At 40.9% G+C, this 21,195-nt stretch overlaps 1 protein-coding gene across 1 annotated transcript in view; it reads right to left on the minus strand.

Moving 5' to 3' along the window:
* Positions 1–21,195, minus strand: part of BBX (BBX high mobility group box domain containing) — a 708,257-nt gene that overhangs the window by 109,532 nt on the left and 577,530 nt on the right. The window contains exon 12 of the mRNA XM_053705430.1: positions 11,281–11,399. Within this exon, the coding sequence (XP_053561405.1) occupies positions 11,281–11,399 (119 nt within the window). The remainder of the gene's footprint in view (positions 1–11,280; positions 11,400–21,195) is intronic.

The following is a 21,195-nucleotide window of genomic DNA, read 5'->3' on the forward strand; positions in this document are numbered from 1 at the left end:
TGAACTCAGATGTCCGGTATATAGATAGGACTTATCGAGTGCGGCAAACATAAGCCTTCAGCCTCTGTCCAGTTATGCGATGGCAATGAAGACTGCGCGACGGAGCGCGCGAAAATAGGCCCCGCCCACTGTGGGCGTACTGAATTGTAACTAGGACCCGCATGGGTCCAAACAAACATGCCTGACATGAAAATAAAAGTAAAAAACATGCGCTCCTAATGCAGGCCAAACCCCTGCATTCATCCATAATCCCAGCATCAAGCCCATACATAAGCCCTTCTATAGAACTTCAGGCCATGAATAAATTAATAATTAATAAAATAATAAAGGAATTTCAGATACACAAATATTTTTGTTAGTGCATACTCCTTACCCTTCCCCCTATAGGGGACAATGTCAGCCTGTTCTGGTATACCAAGTCTCCCCAGAAAACAAAAGACTGCACATACCTCAAAGTTGCTTGTAGCAAGACACCGGTCTCCACACATACCTTCAGCTACGTTGTGGGAACCATTATGGATCTTAGATAACATTTGCTAAGATCATAAACATCAGGGCAGAAAATAATATGTCTCCACTTCTCCTTGCGAAGCAATAGACTGACGATTTCCCCCTGAGGAAATTAGCGCTCTCTGGCACTATTTTAAAATAAAAAACTTCTTGATTGAAGAATCTAAACTAACACCTCACTTTACCTCTTCCTATTACTAACACAGGCAAAGAGAATGACTGGGGTGGAGGCAAGGGAGGGTCTATATATACAGCTCTGCTGTGGTGCTCTTTGCCACTTCCTGTTAGCAGGAGGTTAATATCCCACAAGTAAGGATGAAATCCGTGGACTCGTCATATCTTGTAGAAGAAACAGAAAGAGCAGAGATTTGTCCTTCCAAGGAACTTGCAGACAAACCTTTATCCAAACCATCCTGAAGAAACTGAAAAATTCTAGGAATTCTAAAAGAATGCTAAGAGAATTTATGAGACGAACACCATGAAATGTAAGTCTTCCAAACTCGATAATAAATCTTTCTAGAAACAGATTTACAAGCTTGCAACATAGTATTAATCATGGAGTCAGAAAAACCTCTATGACTAAGCACTAAGCTATCAATTTCCATACCTTTAAATTTAATCATTTGAGATCCTGATGGAAAAACGGACCTTGAGATAGAAAGTCTGGCCTTAATGGAAGTGGCCAAGGTTGGCAACTGGACATCCGAACAATATGCGCATACCAAAACTTGTGAGGCCATGCCGGAGCCAACAGCAGCACAAACGATTGCTCCATGATGATTTTGGAGGTCATTCTTGAAAGAAGAACTAGAGGCAGGAAAATATAAGCCGGTTGAGAACACCAAGCAAGTGTCAACGCATCCACTGCTTCCGCCTGAGGATCCCTGGACCTGGACAGGTACCTGGTAAGTTTCTGGTTTAGATGAGATGCCATCAGATCTATTTCTAGAAGCCCCCACATCTGAACAACTTGAAAATACACATCTGGGTGGAGAGACCATTCTCCTGGATGTAAAGTCTGACGACAAAGGTAATCCGCTTCCCAATTGTCTATACCTGGGATATGAACCGCAGAAATTAGACAGGAGCTGGATTCCACCCAAACAAGTATCCGAGATACTTCTTTCATAGCTTGAGGACTGCGAGTCCCACCCTGATGATTGACATATGTCACAGTTGTGATATTGTCTGACTGAAAACAAATGAACGGTTCTCTCTTCAACGGAGGCCAAAACTGAAGAGCCCTGAGAATCGCACGGAGTTCCAAATATTTATTGGTAATCTCGCCTCTTGAGATTTTCAAACCCCTTATGCTGTCAGAGATCCCCAAACAGCTCCCCAACCTGTTGTGATCACAGTCCAGGTTGGATGAACAAAAGAGGCCCCCAGAATTATACGATGGTGATCTAACCACCAAGTCAGAGAAAGACAAACATTGGGATTTAAGGATATTGTGATATCCTTGTATAATCCCTGCACCATTGGTTCAGCATACAAAGCTGGAGAGGTCTTATATGAAAACGAGCAAAGGGGATCACGTTCGATGCTGCAGTCATGAGACCTAAAACTTCCATGCACATAGCTACTGAAGGGAATGACTGAGACTGAAGGATCCAACAGGATGCAACCAATTTCAAACATCTCTTGTCTGTTGGAGACAAAGTAATGGACACTGAATCTATCTGGAAACCTAAAAAGGTTACCTTTGTCTGAGGAATCAAAGAACTTTTGGTAAATTGATCCTCCAACCATGTCTTCGAAGAAACAACAGTAGTTGATTTGTGTGAGATTCTGCATAACGTACAAGATATCGTACAAATAAGGAAATACCACAAAACCCTGATAACAGAGAGTAGGACACCGAGAACCTTTGAAGAGATTCTTAGAGCTGTCGCTAGGCCAAAAAGGAAGAGCAACAAATTGGTAATGCTTGTCTAGAAAAGAGAATCTCAGCAACTGATAGCGATCTGGATGAATTATGAATATGAAGATATGCATCCTGTAAGTCTATTGTGGGCATATAATGCCCTTGCTGAACAAAAGGCAAAATAGACCTAACAGTCACCATTTTGAAAGTTGGTACTCTTACATATCGATTCAAACTTTTTAGATCCAAAACTGGTCTGAATGCATTTTCTTTCTTTGGGACAATGAATAGATTTGAATAAAACCCCAGACCATGTTCCTGAAACGGAACTGGCATGATTACCCCGAATAACTCCAGGTCTGAAACACACTTCAGGAAAACCTGAGCCTTTACTGGGTTTGCTGGAATGCGTGAGAGAAAAAAAAACTTCTCACAGGCGGTCTTACTCTGAATCCTATTCTGTACCCCTGAGAGACAATATTCTGAATCCAATAATTTTGGACCGAATTGATCCAAACATCTTGAAAAATCTTAATCTGCCCCCTACCAGCTAAGATGGAATAAAGGCAGCACCTTCATGCTGACTTGGGGGCTGACTTTGATCTCTTAAATGGCTTTGATTTATTCCAATTTGAAGAAGGCTTCCAATTGGAAACAGATTCCTTGGGGGAAGAATTAGGTTTCTGCTCCTTATTTAAGAACGAAAACGGTTAGAAGCTTTAGATTTACCCTTAGATCTTTATCCTGAGGTAAAAAAAACTCCCTTCCCCCCAGTAACAGTTGAAATTATTGAATCCAACTGTGAACCAAATAATTTATTACCTTGGAAAGAAAAAGATAGTAATCTGGACTTTAGAAGTCATATCAGCATTCCAAGATTTAAGCCAAAATGCTAGACAAATCATGATCCGATACTTGTTGCGCTAAAGTTTCCAACCAAAAAGTTGAAGCAGCTGCAACATTAGCCAAAGAAATTGCAGGCCTAAGAAGACCAGAAAATAAATAAGATTTCTTTAGATAAGATTCAAGTTTCCTATCTAAAGGAAAAAGTAGTACTATCTTCCGTAGGAATAGTAGTACGTTTAGCAACAGTAGAGATAGCCCCATCAACTTTGGGGATCTTTTCCCAAAACTCCAATCTAACAGCTGGTAAAGGATACAATTTTTTAAAACTTAAAGAAGGAATAAAAGAAGTACCATGCCTATTCCATTCCTAGAAATCATATCAGAAATAGCAGCAGGAACTGGAAAAACCTCTGGAATAACCACAGGAGGATTATAAACAGAATTTAAACGTTTACTAGTTTTAATATCAAGAGGACTAGTCTCCTCAATATCCAATATATTCAACACTTCTTCAACAAAGAACGAATGTACTCCATTATAAATAAATAAGTAGATTTGTCAGTATCAATATCTGAGGAAGGATCTTCTGAATCACACAGATCCTCATCAGAGAAGGATAATTCAGTATGTTGTCGGTCAACTTCATGAGAAGTTTTAAAAGACCTTTACATTAATTAGAAGGCAGAATGGCAGACAAAGCCTACTGAATAGAATCAGCAATAAATTCTTATAAATTCACAGGTATATCTTGTACATTAGATGTTAAAAGAACAGCAACAGGCAATGTACTATTACTGATGGACACATTCTCTGCATGTAAAAGTTTATCATAACAACTTATTACAAACCACCGCTGGAGATATAATCTCCACAAGATTACAACAAATATACTTCGCTTTGGTGGAACTGTTATCAGTCAGCAGCATTCCAACAGTGATTTCTGAGACAGGATCAGACTGAGACATCTTGCAAATGTAAGAAAAAACAACATATAAAAGCAAAATGATCAATTTCAGGAATGGGGAAAAAAATGCAAACAGCATAGCCCTCTGATAGAGAAAAAAGGCAAGAGGCATATAGGAATGGGGTTTAAAATAATGAAAATATTTGGCGCCAAGTATGACGCACAAACAGAGAAAACATTTTGGCGCTAACAACATCCGGAAATGACACACTCGCGTCAATGAAGAAAACCTTGTGAAAGGATTCGGCGTCGACAAACACGCTGGAAATGACTAATTTGCGTCATCGAACGTAACTTTGCGGCAAAAATGACGCAATATAGTTTGGCATTTTGCGCCCTTGCGAGCCTAATTCTGCCTGCGAATTTAAAATGACAGTCAATTTAAAAAAGACTATACCCCCGGTAAGAAATAAATGTTCCTAAAAAAATGCATTTCCCAGATATGAAATTGACAGTCTGCAAAAGGAAACATACTGAAACCTGAATCAATGAAAATATAAGTACAATACATATATTTAGAACATTATATAAATACATAAAGTGCCAAACCATAGCTGAGAGTGTCTTAAGTAATGAAAACATACTTAACAAAAGACACCCATCCACATAGGTAGGAGATGAATCTCTACGACTGATAACAGAGAACATATGAAATAGATCTCCCGTGAGGAAAAACGTTGCATTCAAAAGGTGATACTCCCTTCACATCCCTCTGACATTCACTGTACTCTGAGAGGAATTGGGCTTCAAAAAAGCTGAGAAGCGCATATCAACGTAGAAATCTTAGCACAAACTTACGTCACCACCTCCATAGGAGGCAAAGTTTGTAAAACTGAATTGTGGGTGTAGTGAGGGGTGTATTTATAGGCATTTTGAGGTTTGGGAAACTTTGCCCCTCCTTGTAGGATTGTATATCCCATACGTCACTAGCTCATGAACTCTTGCCAATTACATGAAAGAAATATATATATATATTCTATGGATTATTTATACACACACACATATATATATATATATAAATAAAAATATGAGATTGGTATATAGGCGCAAAACAGAACTTATAACTGAAAATGAGCCAATTTGCATTAATAATACAAAAAACATAATTTATGCTTACCTGATAAATATATTTCTCTTGTAGTGTATTCAGTCCACGGGTCATCCATTACTTATGGGATATATTCCCTTCCCAACAGGAAGTTGCAAGAGGATCACCCAAGCAGAGCTGCTATATAGCTCCTCCCCTCACATGTCATATCCAGTCATTCGACCGAAACAAAACAAGAAAGGAGAAACCATAGGGTGCAGTGGTGACTGGAGTTTTAATTAAAATTTAGATCTGCCTCAAAAAAGACAGGGCGGGCCGTGGACTGAATACACTACAAGAGAAATAAATTTATCAGGTAAGCATAAATTATGTTTTCTCTTGTTAAGTGTATTCAGTCCACGGGTCATCCATTACTTGTGGGATACCAATACCAAAGCTAAAGTACACGGATGATGGGAGGGACAAGGCAGGAACTTTAAACGGAAGGAACCACTGCCTGTAGAACCTTTCTCCCAAAAACAGCCTCCGAAGAAGCAAAAGTGTCAAATTTGTAAAATTTTGAAAAGGTATGAAGCGAAGACCAAGTCGCAGCCTTGCAAATCTGTTCAACAGAGGCCTCATTCTTAAAGGCCCAGGTGGAAGCCACAGCTCTAGTGGAATGAGCTGTAATTCTTTCAGGAGGCTGCTGTCCAGCAGTCTCATAGGCTAAACGTATTATGCTACGAAGCCAAAAAGAGAGAGAGGTAGCCGAAGCTTTTTGACCTCTCCTCTGACCAGAATAAACGACAAACAGGGAAGACGTTTGACGAAAATCTTTAGTTGCCTGTAAATAGAACTTCAGGGCACGGACTACGTCCAGATTATGCAAAAGTCGTTCCTTCTTTGAAGAAGGGTTAGGACATAATGATGGAACAACAATCTCTTGATTGATATTCCTGTTAGAAACTACCTTAGGTAAAAACCCAGGTTTAGTACTCAGAACTACCTTGTCTGAATGAAAAATCAGATAAGGAGAATCACAATGTAAGGCAGATAACTCAGAGACTCTTCGAGCCGAGGAAATAGCCATCAAAAACAAAACTTTCCAAGATAACAGCTTGATATCAATGGAATGAAGGGGTTCAAATGGAACACCTTGAAGAACGTTAAGAACTAAGTTTAAGCTCCACGGCGGAGCAACAGTCTTAAACACAGGCTTAATCCTAGCCAAAGCCTGACAAAAAGCCTGAACGTCTGGAACTTCTGCCAGACGTTTGTGTAAAAAGATAGATAGAGCAGAAATCTGTCCCTTTAGTGAACTAGCAGATAAGTCCTTTTCTAAACCCTCTTGTAGAAAAGACAAAATCCTAGGAATCCTAACTTTACTCCATGAGTAACTCTTGGATTCGCACCAATATAAATATTTACGCCATATCTTATGGTAAATCCTTCTGGTAACAGGTTTCCAAGCCTGTATTAAGGTATCAATAACCGACTCCGAGAAGCCACGCTTTGATAGGATCAAGCGTTCAATCTCCATGCAGTCAGCCTCAGAGAAATTAGATTTGGATGGTGGAAAGGACCCTGTATTAGAAGGTCCTGCCTCAGAGGCAGAGACCATGGTGGACAGGACGACATGTCCACTAGGTCTGCATACCAGGTCCTGCGTGGCCACGCAGGCGCTATCAGAATCACCAATGCTCTCTCCTGTTTGATCTTGGCAATCAGTCGAGGAAGTAGCGGAAATGGTGGAAACACATAAGCCATGTTGAAAACCCAAGGGGCTGCTAAAGCATCTATCAGCACCGCTCCCGGGTCCCTGGACCTGGATAAGTAACAAGGAAGCTTGGCGTTCTGGCGAGACGCCATGAGATCCAGTTCTGGTTTGCCCCAACGATGAATCAGTTGAGCAAAGACCTCCGGATGAAAAGTCTGGCGACTTAGAAAATCCGCCTCCCAGTTCTCCACGCCTGGGATGTTAATTTGCTGACAGGTGGCAAGAGTGAGACTCTGCCCAGCGAATTATCTTGGAGACTTCCAACATCGCTAGGGAACTCCTGGTTCCCCCTTGATGGTTGATGTAAGCCACAGTCGTGATATTGTCCGACTGAAATCTGATGAACCTCAGTGTTGCTAACTGAGGCCAAGCTAGAAGAACATTGAATATTGCTCTTAACTCCAGAATATTTATTGGGAGGAGTTTCTCCTCCTGAGTCCACGATCCCTGAGCCTTCAGGGAGTTCCAGACTGCGCCCCAACCTAGAAGGCTGGCATCTGTTGTTACAATCGTCCAATCTGGCCTGCGAAAGGTCATCCCTTTGGACAAATGGACCCGAGAAAGCCACCAGAGAAGAGAATCTCTGGTCTCTTGATCCAGATTTAGTCGAGGGGACAAATCTGAGTAATCCCCATTCCACTGACTTAGCATGCATAATTGCAGCGGTCTGAGATGTAGGCGCGCAAATGGAACTATGTCCATTGCCGCTACCATTAAGCCGATTACTTCCATGCACTGAGCTACTGATGGGTGTGGAATGGAATGAAGGACACGGCAAGCATTTAGCAGTTTTGATAACCTGGACTCCGACAGGTAAATTTTCATCTCTATAGAATCTATAAGAGTCCCTAGGAAGGGAACCCTTGTGAGTGGTAATAGAGAACTCTTTTCCACGTTCACCTTCCACCCATGCGACCTCAGAAATGCCAGAACTATCTCTGTGTGAGACTTGGCAATTTGAAACTTGACGCTTGTATCAGAATGTCGTCTAGGTACGGAGCCACCGCTATGCCTCGCGGTCTTAGCACCGCCAGAAGTGAGCCCAGAACCTTTGTAAAGATTCTCGGGGCCGTAGCTAACCCGAAGGGAAGAGCTACAAACTGGTAATGCCTGTCTAGGAAGGCAAATCTTAGGTACCGATAATGATCTTTGTGAATCGGTATGTGAAGGTAGGCATCCTTTAAGTCCACTGTGGTCATATACTGACCCTCTTGGATCATGGGTAGGATGGTTCGAATAGTTTCCATTTTGAATGATGGAACTCTTAGGAATTTGTTTAAGATTTTTAGGTCCAATATTGGTCTGAAGGTTCCCACTTTCTTGGGAACCACAAACAGATTTGAGTAAAATCCTTGCCCTTGTTCCGTCCGCGGAACTGTCTAGATCACCCCCATTACTAGGAGGTCTTGCACACAGTGAAGAAAAGCCTCTTTCTTTATTTGGTTTGCTGATAACCTTGAAAGATGAAATCTCCCTTGTGGAGGAGAAGCTTTGAAGTCCAGAAGGTATCCCTGAGATATAATCTCCAACGCCCAGGGATCCTGGACATCTCTTGCCCAAGCCTGGGCGAAGAGAGAAAGTCTGCCCCCCACTAGATCCGTTTCCGGATAGGGGGCCCTCTCTTCATGCTGTCTTAAGGGCAGTAGTAGGCTTTCTGGCCTGCTTGCCCTTGTTCCAGGACTGGTTAGTTTTCCAGCCCTGTTTGTAACGAGCAACAGTTCCTTCCTGTTTTGGGGCGGAGGAAGTTGATGCTGCTCCTGCCTTGAAGTTTCGAAAGGCACGAAAATTAGACTGTTTGGCCTTTGATTTGGCCCTGTCCTGAGGAAGAGTATGACCCTTACCTCCAGTAATGTCAGCAATAATTTCTTTCAATCCGGGCCCGAATAAGGTCTGCCCTTTGAAAGGAATATTAAGTAATTTGGATTTAGAAGTCACGTCAGCTGACCAAGATTTAAGCCATAGCGCTCTACGCGCCTGGATGGCGAATCCGGAGTTCTTAGCCGTTAGTTTAGTTAAATGTACAACGGCATCAGAAATAAATGCGTTAGCTAGCTTAAGTGCTTTAAGCTTGTCCATAATCTCATCCAATGGAGCTGTGCGAATGGCCTCTTCCAGAGACTCAAACCAGAATGCCGCAGCAGCAGTGACAGGCGCAATGCATGCAAGGGGCTGTAAGATAAAACCTTGTTGAACAAACATTTTCTTAAGGTAACCTTCTAATTTTTTATCCATTGGATCCGAAAAAGCACAACTATCCTCCACCGGGATAGTGGTACGCTTAGCTAAAGTAGAAACTGCTCCCTCCACCTTAGGGACTGTCTACCATAAGTCTCGTGTGGTGGCGTCTATTGGAAACATTTTTCTAAATATAGGAGGAGGGGAAAAGGGCACACCGGGTCTATCCCACTCCTTGCCAATAATCTCTGTAAGCCTTTTAGGTATAGGAAAAACGTCAGTACACACCGGCACCGCATAGTATCTATCCAGCCTACATAATTTCTCTGGAATTGCAACTGTATTACAGTCATTCAGAGCCGCTAAAACCTCCCCCAGCAATACACTGAGGTTCTCAAGCGTAAATTTAAAATTAGAAATCTCTGAATCCGGTCTCCCTGGATCAGATCCGTCACCCACAGAATGAAGCTCCCACACTCCTCTCACGACCTTCCTATGTTGAGGGTTGCAAGAGAATGACTGGATATGACATGTGAGGGGAGGAGCTATATAGCAGCTCTGCTTGGGTGATCCTTTTGCAACTTCCTGTTGGGAAGGGAATATATCCCATAAGTAATGGATGACCCGTGGACTGAATACACTTAACAAGAGAAATAAGTTAATACAATACACTAAAGTGTTGTATAATATACTCTTAAAATATGTACATAAAAAATAAAATATATTTAGATGGGGTCCAATAATTAAAGTCCCAAAAAGTTCCCACATGAAAGGAATTTCTTAATAAGAGAACCTTCAGGTAAGCTGGTGTGCCCAAAGAGACCAATAGTGATAGATGAACTTCCTACTTACAAAATTAAGATGAGGTAAGTGCTGCACAGATTGTTAAGTAGTTGGTTCTCTAGTCGTTGGCTCCTCTTTATACATAGATCCGCTTTTATTAAAGCCCCTTGGAGAAAGATTCCTTCTTTGTTCCTTCTCTCAAATTAGTTGCAATCCCATTTGGAATCAATCACATCATTAGTCAAGTTCTTTATATTAATTTGAAACTTGGAGATCTTTCTGTCGTCATCTCCCGTCTGCCAGATCCCCCCGGGACAGTTGGGAGATGACGACAGAAAGAAAATTCCTTTTCACGTGGGAACTTTTTCAGATTGTTTTTGGGCCTTCAGTTATTGAACCCCATCTAAATATATTTTATTTTTTATGTACATATTTTAAGAGTATATTACACAACACTTTTATTGTATTAACTTTTTTTGTATTATTTATGCAAATTTGCAAATTTTCAGTTATAAGTTCTGTTTTGCACCTATATACCAATCTTTCTACTCACTTTTTATCCAATAGACTCTGTATCTTTGGTGACGGGACCAGTAAGAATACTTTGTCAGGTAACTTAGGCAGCATCACAGATCTTATTAGTATTTACTAATAATCTTTAGAAAAACCTCACACTATCCTTAAGGCGCTGTTATTCATACTTTTTTTTATAAATAAAAATATATAAATAAATAAAGAGAACATTCTTCTATGTGAAAAACATTGGAGTGTGAAATATTCATAATTCATATCGGGTTGAACACATTTAAATAAACATGATCGGGTTAGCGCGAGCATGGGTGCTAGCTTTTTTTTCTTTTCAGTTTTTGCGCACTATTGAAGTCTATGGGTGAAGAAGTTAACACGGTCTGAATATTTTTTTTGTGTGCATTAGGTTTATCTTCGGCTTTAGCACAGATGTCCTAGTGCACCTTCAGGTTAGTGTGTGAGCGAAAGACAGCAGAGGCTTTTGTAGCGTGCCCCATTGAAATCTATGGGGAAAGGGAATTAGCAAGGCAGCGCTGTCCGACATCCAGATGTTAGAGCGCCAGAGTCTTTCGCTCACGTGCTAACATTTTACTTCCAACTTGTAATACCAGCACAAATATATTGAAAATTAATACTCAAATTGTATGTGAAAAGGATATCCATATATATAACAACGTAAAGATTTAACAAACAGAGAAATAATTGATTTGTTTCAGTATTAAATAATGTGTCTAAACACCATTTCGAAATTACAACTTTAACAATAGAAAGGTATATTTATTTCCATGTAACTGAACACCCACCTTTCTGTTGTTCTGCTTGCTCATTGCCAGTCTTTTTCTTTTTTCGGGGAAATGTAACTGGACTGTACTGGGGAAGGCTGTTAAATTTCTTCTCAAACTCTTCTTCTAACTTTGCTAAACTGTAAGGAAAATAGCAAGTACATGAATAAAAATAACATTAACAAATACAAAGCTGACAGGTTAAACATTTCATTCTGGTTTCAGAATGAAAGCAAAGTGTTTTTGTACACATACACCTTTCAGGTGCTTTCATAGAGCTAACAAATTAATAGCATTGACAATCTATTGGCACTTAAAGGGACACTAAAGTCAAAATAAAAGTTATGATTCAGTATAGAATACAATTTAAAACAAACAAAAACTTTCCAAGTTTCTTCCATAATCAAAATGTACAAAATATATTTATATGCACACTTTGAGGCACCAGGTCCTACTGACACAGTACATACCTATGTGTTTTTGATTGGTTTACGACTGTCACATGATACAGGGGGAGGGGGAAAATGCAAATCTACTGCTGATTTGACATTCAAAGTTAAAGGACAGTCTACACCAGAATTGTAATTGCTTAAAAAGACAGAAAATCTCTTTATTACCCATTCTCCAGTTTTACATAACCAACACAATTATATTAATACACTTTTTACCTCTGTGATTACCTTGTATCTAAGCCTTAGAATCTAAGAGACAACTGCCTGAAGAACCTTTCTACCAAAGGCTGCTTCCGAAGAAGCAAACACATCAAATTGGTAAAATTTAGTAAAAGTATAAAACAAGACCAAGTTGCTGCTTTGCAAATTTGATCAACTGAAGCTTCATTCTTAAAAGCCCAAGAAGTGGCAACTGGTCTAGTAGAATGAGCTGTAATTCTTTGAGGCAGAGACTGCCCCGCCTCCAAATAAGCTTTGTGAATCAAAAGTTTCAACCAAGATGCCAAAAGAAATGGCAGAGGCTTTCTAACCTTTCCTGGAGCCAGAAAAAAATAAATAGACTAGAAGTCTTTCTGAAATCTTTAGTAGCCTCAACATAATATTTTAAAGGTCTTACCACATCCAAATAATGAATAAAGATCTTTCAATAGTCTTCTTAGGATTAGGACACAAAGAAGGAACAACAATTTTCCTATTGATGTTGTTGTGAATTCTAACTTAGGGCAAAAATTTAAATGAAGTCCGCAAAACAGCTTTATCTTGATTAAAAAAAAAAAATCAGATAAAGAGACTCACAAGAGAGAGCAGACAATTCGGAAACTCTTCTAGCAGAAGAGATAGCCAAAAGAAATAACACTTTCCAAGAAAGACATTTAATATCCAGAGAAAGCATAGGCTCAAAAGGAGGAGCCTGTAAAATCCTCAAAACCAAATAGAAAGAGAAATAGATATAATAATAGGTTTGGTACGAATCAAAGCCTGAACAAAACAATGAATATCAGCAAGTTTAGCAATCTTTCTATAAAATAAGAAAGAAAGAGCAGAAATTTGTCTTTTCAAAGTATTTGCAGACAAACCCTTATCCAAACCATCCTGAAGAAACTGTAAAATCCTAGGAATTCTAAAAGAATGCCAAGAATAATTATGAGTGGAACACCATGAAATATAGGTTTTCCAAACCCAACGATACATTTTCCTAGAAACAGACTTACGAGCCTGTATCATAGTGCTAAGCGTTCAAATTTCCATCACATTAAATTTAGAGATTTGAGATCCTGATTGAAAAACAGCCCTTGAGACAGAAGGTCTGGCCTTCAAGGAAGTGGCCAAGGTTGGCAACTGGACATCCGGACAAGATCCGCATACCAAAACTTGTGAGGCCATGCTGGTGCTATCAGAAACAAAAGATTTTGATCCATTATGATCTTGGAGATCACCCTTGGAAGAAGGATCAGAGGCGGAAAAACATAAGCAGGTTGGTAAAACCAAGGAACTGCAAAGGCATCCACCATCTAAGCCTGAGGATCCCTGGACCTGGAAAGGTATCTGGGAAGCTTCTTGTTTAGACGGGAGGCCATCAGATCTATTTCTGGAAGACCCCACATCTGTACAAGATGAAAAAAAACACATCTGGATGGAGAGACCACTCCCCCGAATGTAACTCCTGACGGCTGAGATAATCCGCTTCCCAATTGTCTACACCTGGGATATGAATTGCAGAAATTTGACAAGAGTTGGATTCCGCCCAAGAAAGTATCCAAGATACTTCCTTCATTGCTGAAGGACTGTGAGTCCCTCCTTGATGATTGACATATGCCACTGTTGTGACATTGTATGTTTGAAAACAATTGTAAAGTTCTCTCTACAATAGAGGCCACAATAGAGGCCACGCCTGAAGAGCTCTGAAAATAGCACAGAGTTCTAAATATTGATTGGCAACCTCGCCTCTTGAGGCAACCAAACCCCTTGTGCTGTCAGAGACCCCCAGACAGCTCCCCAACCTGTGAGACTTGCATCTGTTGTGATCACAGTCCAGGTGGGACGAATAAATGAGGCCCCTTGAACGATAAGGTGATGGTCTAACCACCAAGTCAGAGAGAGTGGAGTGTTGGGATTTAAGTATATTCGTTGTGCTATCCGAGTATAATCCCTGCACCATTGGTGCAACATGCAAAGCTGTAGAGGCCTCGTATGAAAACAAAAAAAAGGGGATCGCGTCCAATACTGCAGTCATGAGACCTAAAACTTCCATGCACATAGCCACTGAAGGGAATGATAGAGAATGAATGTTTATACAAGCTAAAACTAACTTCATTTGTCTCTTGTCTGTCAGAGAAAGTCATGGACTCTCTTGTAAATTGATCCTCCAACCATGTTTTTGAAGAAACCACACTAGTTGATTTGTGTGAGATTCTGCTAAATGAAAAGATTGAGTATGTCCTAAGATATCGTCCAAATAAGGAAATACCCTGCTCTCTGATTACAGATAGAAGGGCACCGAGAACCTTCAAAAAGATTCTTGGAGCTGTCGCTAGGCCAAATGGAAGAGCGACAAATTGGTAATGCTTGTCTAGAAAAGAGAATCTCAGAAAACGATAGTGGTCTGGATAAATTGGAATGTGAAGATAAGCGTCCTGCAAGTCTATTGTGGACATGAAATGACCTTGCTTAATCAAAAGGCAGAATATTCCTTATAATCACCATCTTTAAAGTTAGGACTTTTACAAAACGATTTAAAAATTTCAGATCCAGAATTGGTTTGAATGAATCTTTCTTTGGGACAATGTATAGATTTGAATATAAACCCAAACCCCGTTCTTGCAGAGGAACTAGATCACCCCTGAAAGCTCTAGGTCTGAAACACACTATTGAAAAGCCTGAGCCTTCACAGAGTTTGTTGGAACATGAGAAATAATGAATCTTCCCATAGGAGGTCTTATTCTGAAACCTATTCAATACCCTTGAGAAACAATATTCTGAATCCAATGATTTTGAACAGATACTGTCCAAATGTCTTGAAATAATTTCAATCTGCCCCCACCAGTTGAACTGGCTTGAGGGCCATACCTTCATGCAGTCTTACGGACTGGATTTGGTTTTTTATAAGGCTTGGATTTATTCCAATTCGGAGGTCTCCAATTAGAGCCAGAGGCCTTAGGGGAAGGAGAGGTATTTTGTTCTCTATTCTGACAAAAGGAACGAAAACGATTGGGAGCTTTAAATTTACCCTTAGGTTTCTTATCTTGGGGCAGAAAAACTCCCTTTCCCCCGGTGATAGTGGAAATAATAGAATCCAATTGAGAACCAAATAAATTACTACCCTGAAATGATAAAGATAGTAATCTAGATTTAGACACCATATCAGAATTCCAAGATTTAAGCCATAAAGCTCTTCTAGTAAGAATAGCTAAAGACATAGATTTAATAACAATCTTAATGACATCAAATATAGCATCACAAATGAAATGATTAGCATGTTGAAGTATAAGAACAATGATAGACAACTCAGGATCTGTTAACTGTTAAGCTAAACTGTCCAACCAAAAAGTTAAAGAAGCAGCAACATCAGCCATAGAAATAACAGGTCTAAGAATATAGCCAATATGTAAATATGCTTTGCTAAGATAAGATTCAATCTTCCTATCTAAATGATCCTTAAAAGAAGTACCATCTTCCATAGGAATAGTAGTATGTTTCGCAAGAGTAGAAATAGCCCCATCAACCTTAGGGACTTTCCCCTAAAACTCTAGATTAGCCACATGTAAAGGATATAGCTTTTTAAACCTAGAAGAAGGGTTAAAAGAAACACCAAGTTTAGACCATTCTTTAGTAAACATATGAGAAATGGCATCTGGAATAGGGAAAGCATCAGGAGTAACCTCAGAAGTTTTAAAAACATAAATTATGCTTACCTGATAATTTCCTTTCCATCTGTATGAGGAGAGTCCATCCACGGCTTCATTCCTTACTTGTGGGGACACAGAACCTAGCCACCAGGAGGAGGCAAAGATACCCCAACCAAAGGCTTAAATACCTCCCCCACTCCCCTCATCCCCCAGTCATTCTGCTGAGGGAACAAGGAACAGTAGGAGAAATATCAGGGTATATAAAAGGTGCCAGAAGAACAAAAAATTTTGGTCCGCCCAACAGAGAAAATGAGCGGGGACCGTGGACTCTCCTCATACAGACGGAAAGTAAATTATCAGGTAAGCATACATTTATGTTTTCCATCTTAATATGAGGAGAGTCCACGGCTTCATTCCTCACTTGTGGGAAACATAACCCAAGCTCTAGAGGACACTGAATGAAAACGGGAGGGTAAAAATTGAGGCGGACTCTTATTCCGAGGGCACTAGAGCCTGCAAAACCTTTCTCCCAAAAGCTGCTTCAGCCGAAGCAAACACGTCAAATTTGTAAAACTTTGAAAAAAGTATGTGAGGACCAGGTAGCCGCCCTACAAATCTGCTCCATACAGGCCTCATTTTTGAAGGCCAAAGAAGCCACAGCTCTAGTTGAATGAGCCGTAATCCTCTGAAGAGGCTTATGTCCCGCTGTTACATATGCTAAGCGGATAATGCTCCTCAACCACAAAGATAGGGAAGTGGCAGAAGCCTTCTGCGCTCTGCGCTTCCCAGAATAGACACCAAACAATGCCGAAGTCTGTCTAAAATTCTTCATAGCCTGAAGATAACATTTCAAAGCTCGAACCACATCCAAATTATAAAGTTATCGTTCCTTTGAAGAAGAAGGATTAGGACACAAGGAAGGAACCACAATCTCCTGATTGATGTTGCAATCAGACACCACCTTAGGGAGGAAACCCAACACAGTGCGAAGAACAGCTTTATCAGCACGAAAAACTAGGTAAGGAGGCTCACGTTACAAGGCCACCATCTCAGAGACTCTGCGTGCCGAAGCAATAGCCAGAAGAAAAAAAAACCTTCCAAGACAGTAACTTAATGACAACTGAAAGCATGGGCTCAAACGGAGCCCTCTGCAAAAACCTTAACATGAATGTAAATTTTGATGCTAAAGTGCCCGGTTTTTAAAAGTTCGATTAAAAACAGGGGCACTTAAATTCATCAAAATTTACATTTCACTCCTGTTGTGAAAAAAACTTACCTTTTAAACTTGACAGCAGCTCCAGCTTCCTCCGGTTGTTGCAAACCATTTCTGATGTCAGAAATGATGGATAGGTCATCCTGCTCCCCCCCCCCTCCCCCCCGGGGAATCAGTCTCTGATTCAACGCCATGATTGGAGGAAGCCGGACTAATCATTTTAGACCCAGGAAGAGGCTTTGCGACGGGTGGAGGAAGCTGGAGCTGCTGACAAGATTAAAAGGTACGTTTTTTTTTCACAACAGGAGTGAAATGTAAATTTTGATGAATTAAAGTGTCAATGTTTTTAATCGAATTTTTAAAAACCGGGAACTTTAGCATCAAAATTTACATTCACTTTAAGTACCAAATTTAAACTCAAAGGAGGAGCGGAATGATTAAACACAGGCCTGATTCAGGACAGAGCCTGAACAAAAGACTGAACATCAGGAAGCTCCTTGAGCCTCTTGTGTAACAACACAGATAGCGCCGAAATCTGTCCTTTTAAGGAACTAGCGGCAAGCCCCTTCTCCAAGCTGTCCTGGAGAATGGAAAGAATCCTGGATACCTTGAACTTATGCCAGGGGAATCCACGTTCTTTACACCAGAATAAGTAGGTTCTCCACACCTTATGATAGATGTGACGGGTGACCGGCTTTCTAGCTTGAATGAGAGTATCAATCACTCTCTCCGAAAAACCTCTCTTGGCTAGGACTAGGCGTTCAATCTCCAAGCAGTCAGCCTCAGAGAATCCAGATTTTAATGAACAAAGGGACCCTGTTCAAGCAGATCCCTGCGACAAGGTAACCTCCATGGAGGAGATGACGACATCCCCACCAGATCCGCAAACCACATCCTTAGAGGCCACAATGGAGCGATTAGAATAGTCTAAGCTTGCTCCTGCTTGATACGGACCACTACCCGAGGTAGAAGAGTTAACGGTGGAAAAATGTAAACTAGGTTGAACCCCCAGGGCACTGCTAAGGTATCTATCAGTTCTGCCTGAGGATCCCTTGACCCGTATCTGGGTAGCTTGGCATTGAGTCTGGACGCCATGAAATCTATCTCCGGCGTCCCCCAACTGTTACAAATCTCGGCAAACACCTCAGGATGGAGAGACCAATCCCCCAGATGAAACGATTGTCTGCTAAGAAAGTCCCCTTCCTAGTTGTCCACAACCGGAATGTGGATTGCTGACAGCGAGCAGCTGCGGGCCTCCGCATATTTCAGAATCCGAGATACTTCCCTCATGGCTAGGGAGCTTCTCGATCCCACTGATGGTTGATGTAAGCCACTGAGGTAATGTTGTCTGATTGGAATCTGATAAACTGGGGCCAAGCCTTCAGAGCGTTGAAGAGCGCTCGAAGTTCCAAAATGTTGATTGGGAGAAGAGATTCCTATCAAGTCCACCGACCCTGTACCTTCCTGGCACCCCAAACAGCTCCCCATCATGAGACTTGCGCCCGTAGTCACAATCTCCCAAGATGGTCTCAAGAAGGATGTCCCCTGGGACAGGCGATCTGGACAGAACCACCAAGAGAGCGATTCTCTCGACTGAGAAATCTGTTGGGATAGATCCAAGTGATCGCCATTTCATTGCCTCAGCATGCACGAAGAGGTCTGAGATGGAATCTGGCGAATGGAATGACATCTATGCTGGACACCATGAGGCCAATTACCTTCATACACCTGCCACAGATGGTCTGGAGGGCAAGACAATTGGAAGTAATTTTGCAACATCTCTGGTCTGTAAAGAATATCTTCATGGATATGGAATCTATTATCGTGCCCAGGAATTCCACTCTGGTACTGGGGACCAGAGAACTCTTTCTTTCCTAAGTTTATCTTCCATCCATGAGATTGATGAAGAAGTAGCAGAGCTCTTGAATGGACTACTGCCAGCCGGCCGGCCGGAGCCTGGACCAGGATGTCATCCAAGTATGGTGCTACTGCAATATCTGTGGATCTCGCCACCGTGAGCAGAGTCCCTAGAAACTTGGTAAAGACTCTTGGGGCAGTAGACAGACCAAATGGTAGAGCCACAAACTGGAAGTGCTGGTCCAGAAAGGCTAATCTTAAGAACTTGAAGTGATCCTTGTGTATTGGCACATGAAGGTAAGCATCCTTCAGGTCTAGCGTGGTAATGAACTGTCCCTCTTGAACTAAGGGCAGAATCAACCTTATCGTCTCCATCTTGAACGATGGCACAGACAGAAACTTGTTTAAGCACTTTAGGTCTAGAATTGGGTGAAACGTACCCTCCTTCTTTGGGACCACAACAAGGTTTGAAAAGTATCCCAGACCTCTCTCTGCTAGAGGTACTGGCACAATCACTCCTAGGGAGGAGAGATCCCTCACGTACCTTAGAAAATAATCTTGTTTTTCTTGTCTTGAAGACAGGTGTGATAAGAGGAATCTGCCCCTGGGTGGATGAGATTTGAAACCTATCCTATAACCCTGAGCAATGACCTCCAGAACCCAAGGGTCTTGCACGTCTCCTAGCCAAGCCTCCACAAAGAGAGATAGTCTGCCCCCAATACGATCCAGCAAAAGATCGGGGGCCGCCCCTTCATGCCAATTCTGTCTCGGCAGGCTTCTTGTTTTACTTGGACTTATTCCAAGATTGAGATGGTTTCCAAGTTCACTTGGACTGATCCGGCTTCGTGGAGGGCTGCTGGCATTAGGATCCTGTCCTTTAAGTTTGTTCTTCTTGTCCTGCGGTAAAAAGGCACCCTTGCCCCCAGTGACCGTGGAAATGATAGAGTCCAGTCCTGGACCGAAAAGAACCTTCCCCTTAAATGGAAGGGTAACCAATCTTGGTTTTGAAGTCATGTCTCCTCTGACGAAAGGCAAAGAATGACTGGGGGATGAGGGGAGAAGGGAGTTAATTAAGCCTTGGGCTGGGGTGTCTTTGCCTCCTCCTGGTGGCCAGGTTATGTATTCCCACAAGTAAGGAATGAAGCCGTGGACTCTCCTTATATTAAGATGGAAAATAGAAATCAAACTTTTGCTATTTTTGTTATCAAGAGGACTAGATTCCTCAAAACCCATAGTAAAAAATACCTTGTTTAATAAAGAACAAATATATTCAATCTTAAAAAAAAGGTTGACTTATCAAATTCAGTCTCTGAAGTAGGATCCTTTGAACCAGAGAAATAGTCATCAGCAGAAGATTCTTCAGTATACTGACGATCAATATAAGCTTCATCAGATTTATGAGAAGTTAGGAGAGACCTTTTACGTTTAATTGAAGGCGAAATAGCAGTCATAGCCTTCTCTATGACTGCAGCAATATAATCTTTTATATCTACAGGAATATCATGTACATTTAGACTGTGAAGGTTTAACAGTAGATTTATTTGTACTTATAGAAACATTACCAGCATGTAATAATTTTTCATAACAAGTGCCACATATTTGAGCTGAAGAAGTAAGATCAGCTAATTTACAACATACACACTTAGCTTTGGTAGAATTGTGTTCAGGCAGCTTAGTTCCTACAGTAATATCAGAGGCAGGATCATTCTGAGACATCTTGCAAAATGTAAGAAAAAATAACATTTAAAACAAAATATCCAAATTTCCTCAAAATAGCAGTTTCAGGAATGGGAAAAAATGCTTATGATAAAATTATTTTTAAACAAAAGTAAAATCAAAAGCAAGCAACCTAGCCCTCTATGAATCAAATGAGAGCAGAAAGCAAAAGATGGAGAGACTTAATATAACAAATTTTGGCGCCAAAATAGGACAAATGCAGAGCAAAACTTTTGGCCTCAAAGCTTAAGTGAAATGAAGCGACTCGTATCATAATAGGCACGACTTCGCGGCAAAAAATAACTTACGTCAAGAAAGTTGCAAGAAATGACGTGACTTGCGTCACGGCAATTGCGACTTTGCACCCAAAAAACTTTCGCACCAAAAATGTTGCAATAAAAAGTAACATTCTGCGTCATCGCGAGCCTAAACCCACAAAAATTTTGAAAGAAACAGACTCCAAATTACAACTAACTGGAACCCCAGGTAAGCCTAAAAACTTTGATAAACAATTTCCATGCTGAAACTGTTAGACTGCAAAGGGAAATACACAGAAATGACTCATGACAAATATATACAATATACATTTAAAACTTTATTAGATAAAGTGCCAAACATAGCTCAGAGTGTCTTCTTAAAAAAATTATATATACTTACCAGAAGACACTCACCCACATATATCAGACAGAAAAACCAGTACTGAAACATATCAGCAGAGGTAATGGTAGAGGAGTATAATGTCGATCTGTAAAGGGAGGCAGCAGATGAATCCCTGCGACCGATTACAGAGAGCCTTAGAATAGATTTCCCATAGGTGAAAACACAACATCATCTGGCAATACTCCCTTCACAT

Source organism: Bombina bombina, chromosome 3, assembly GCF_027579735.1.
Source record: "Bombina bombina isolate aBomBom1 chromosome 3, aBomBom1.pri, whole genome shotgun sequence".
NCBI lineage: Eukaryota > Metazoa > Chordata > Amphibia > Anura > Bombinatoridae > Bombina > Bombina bombina.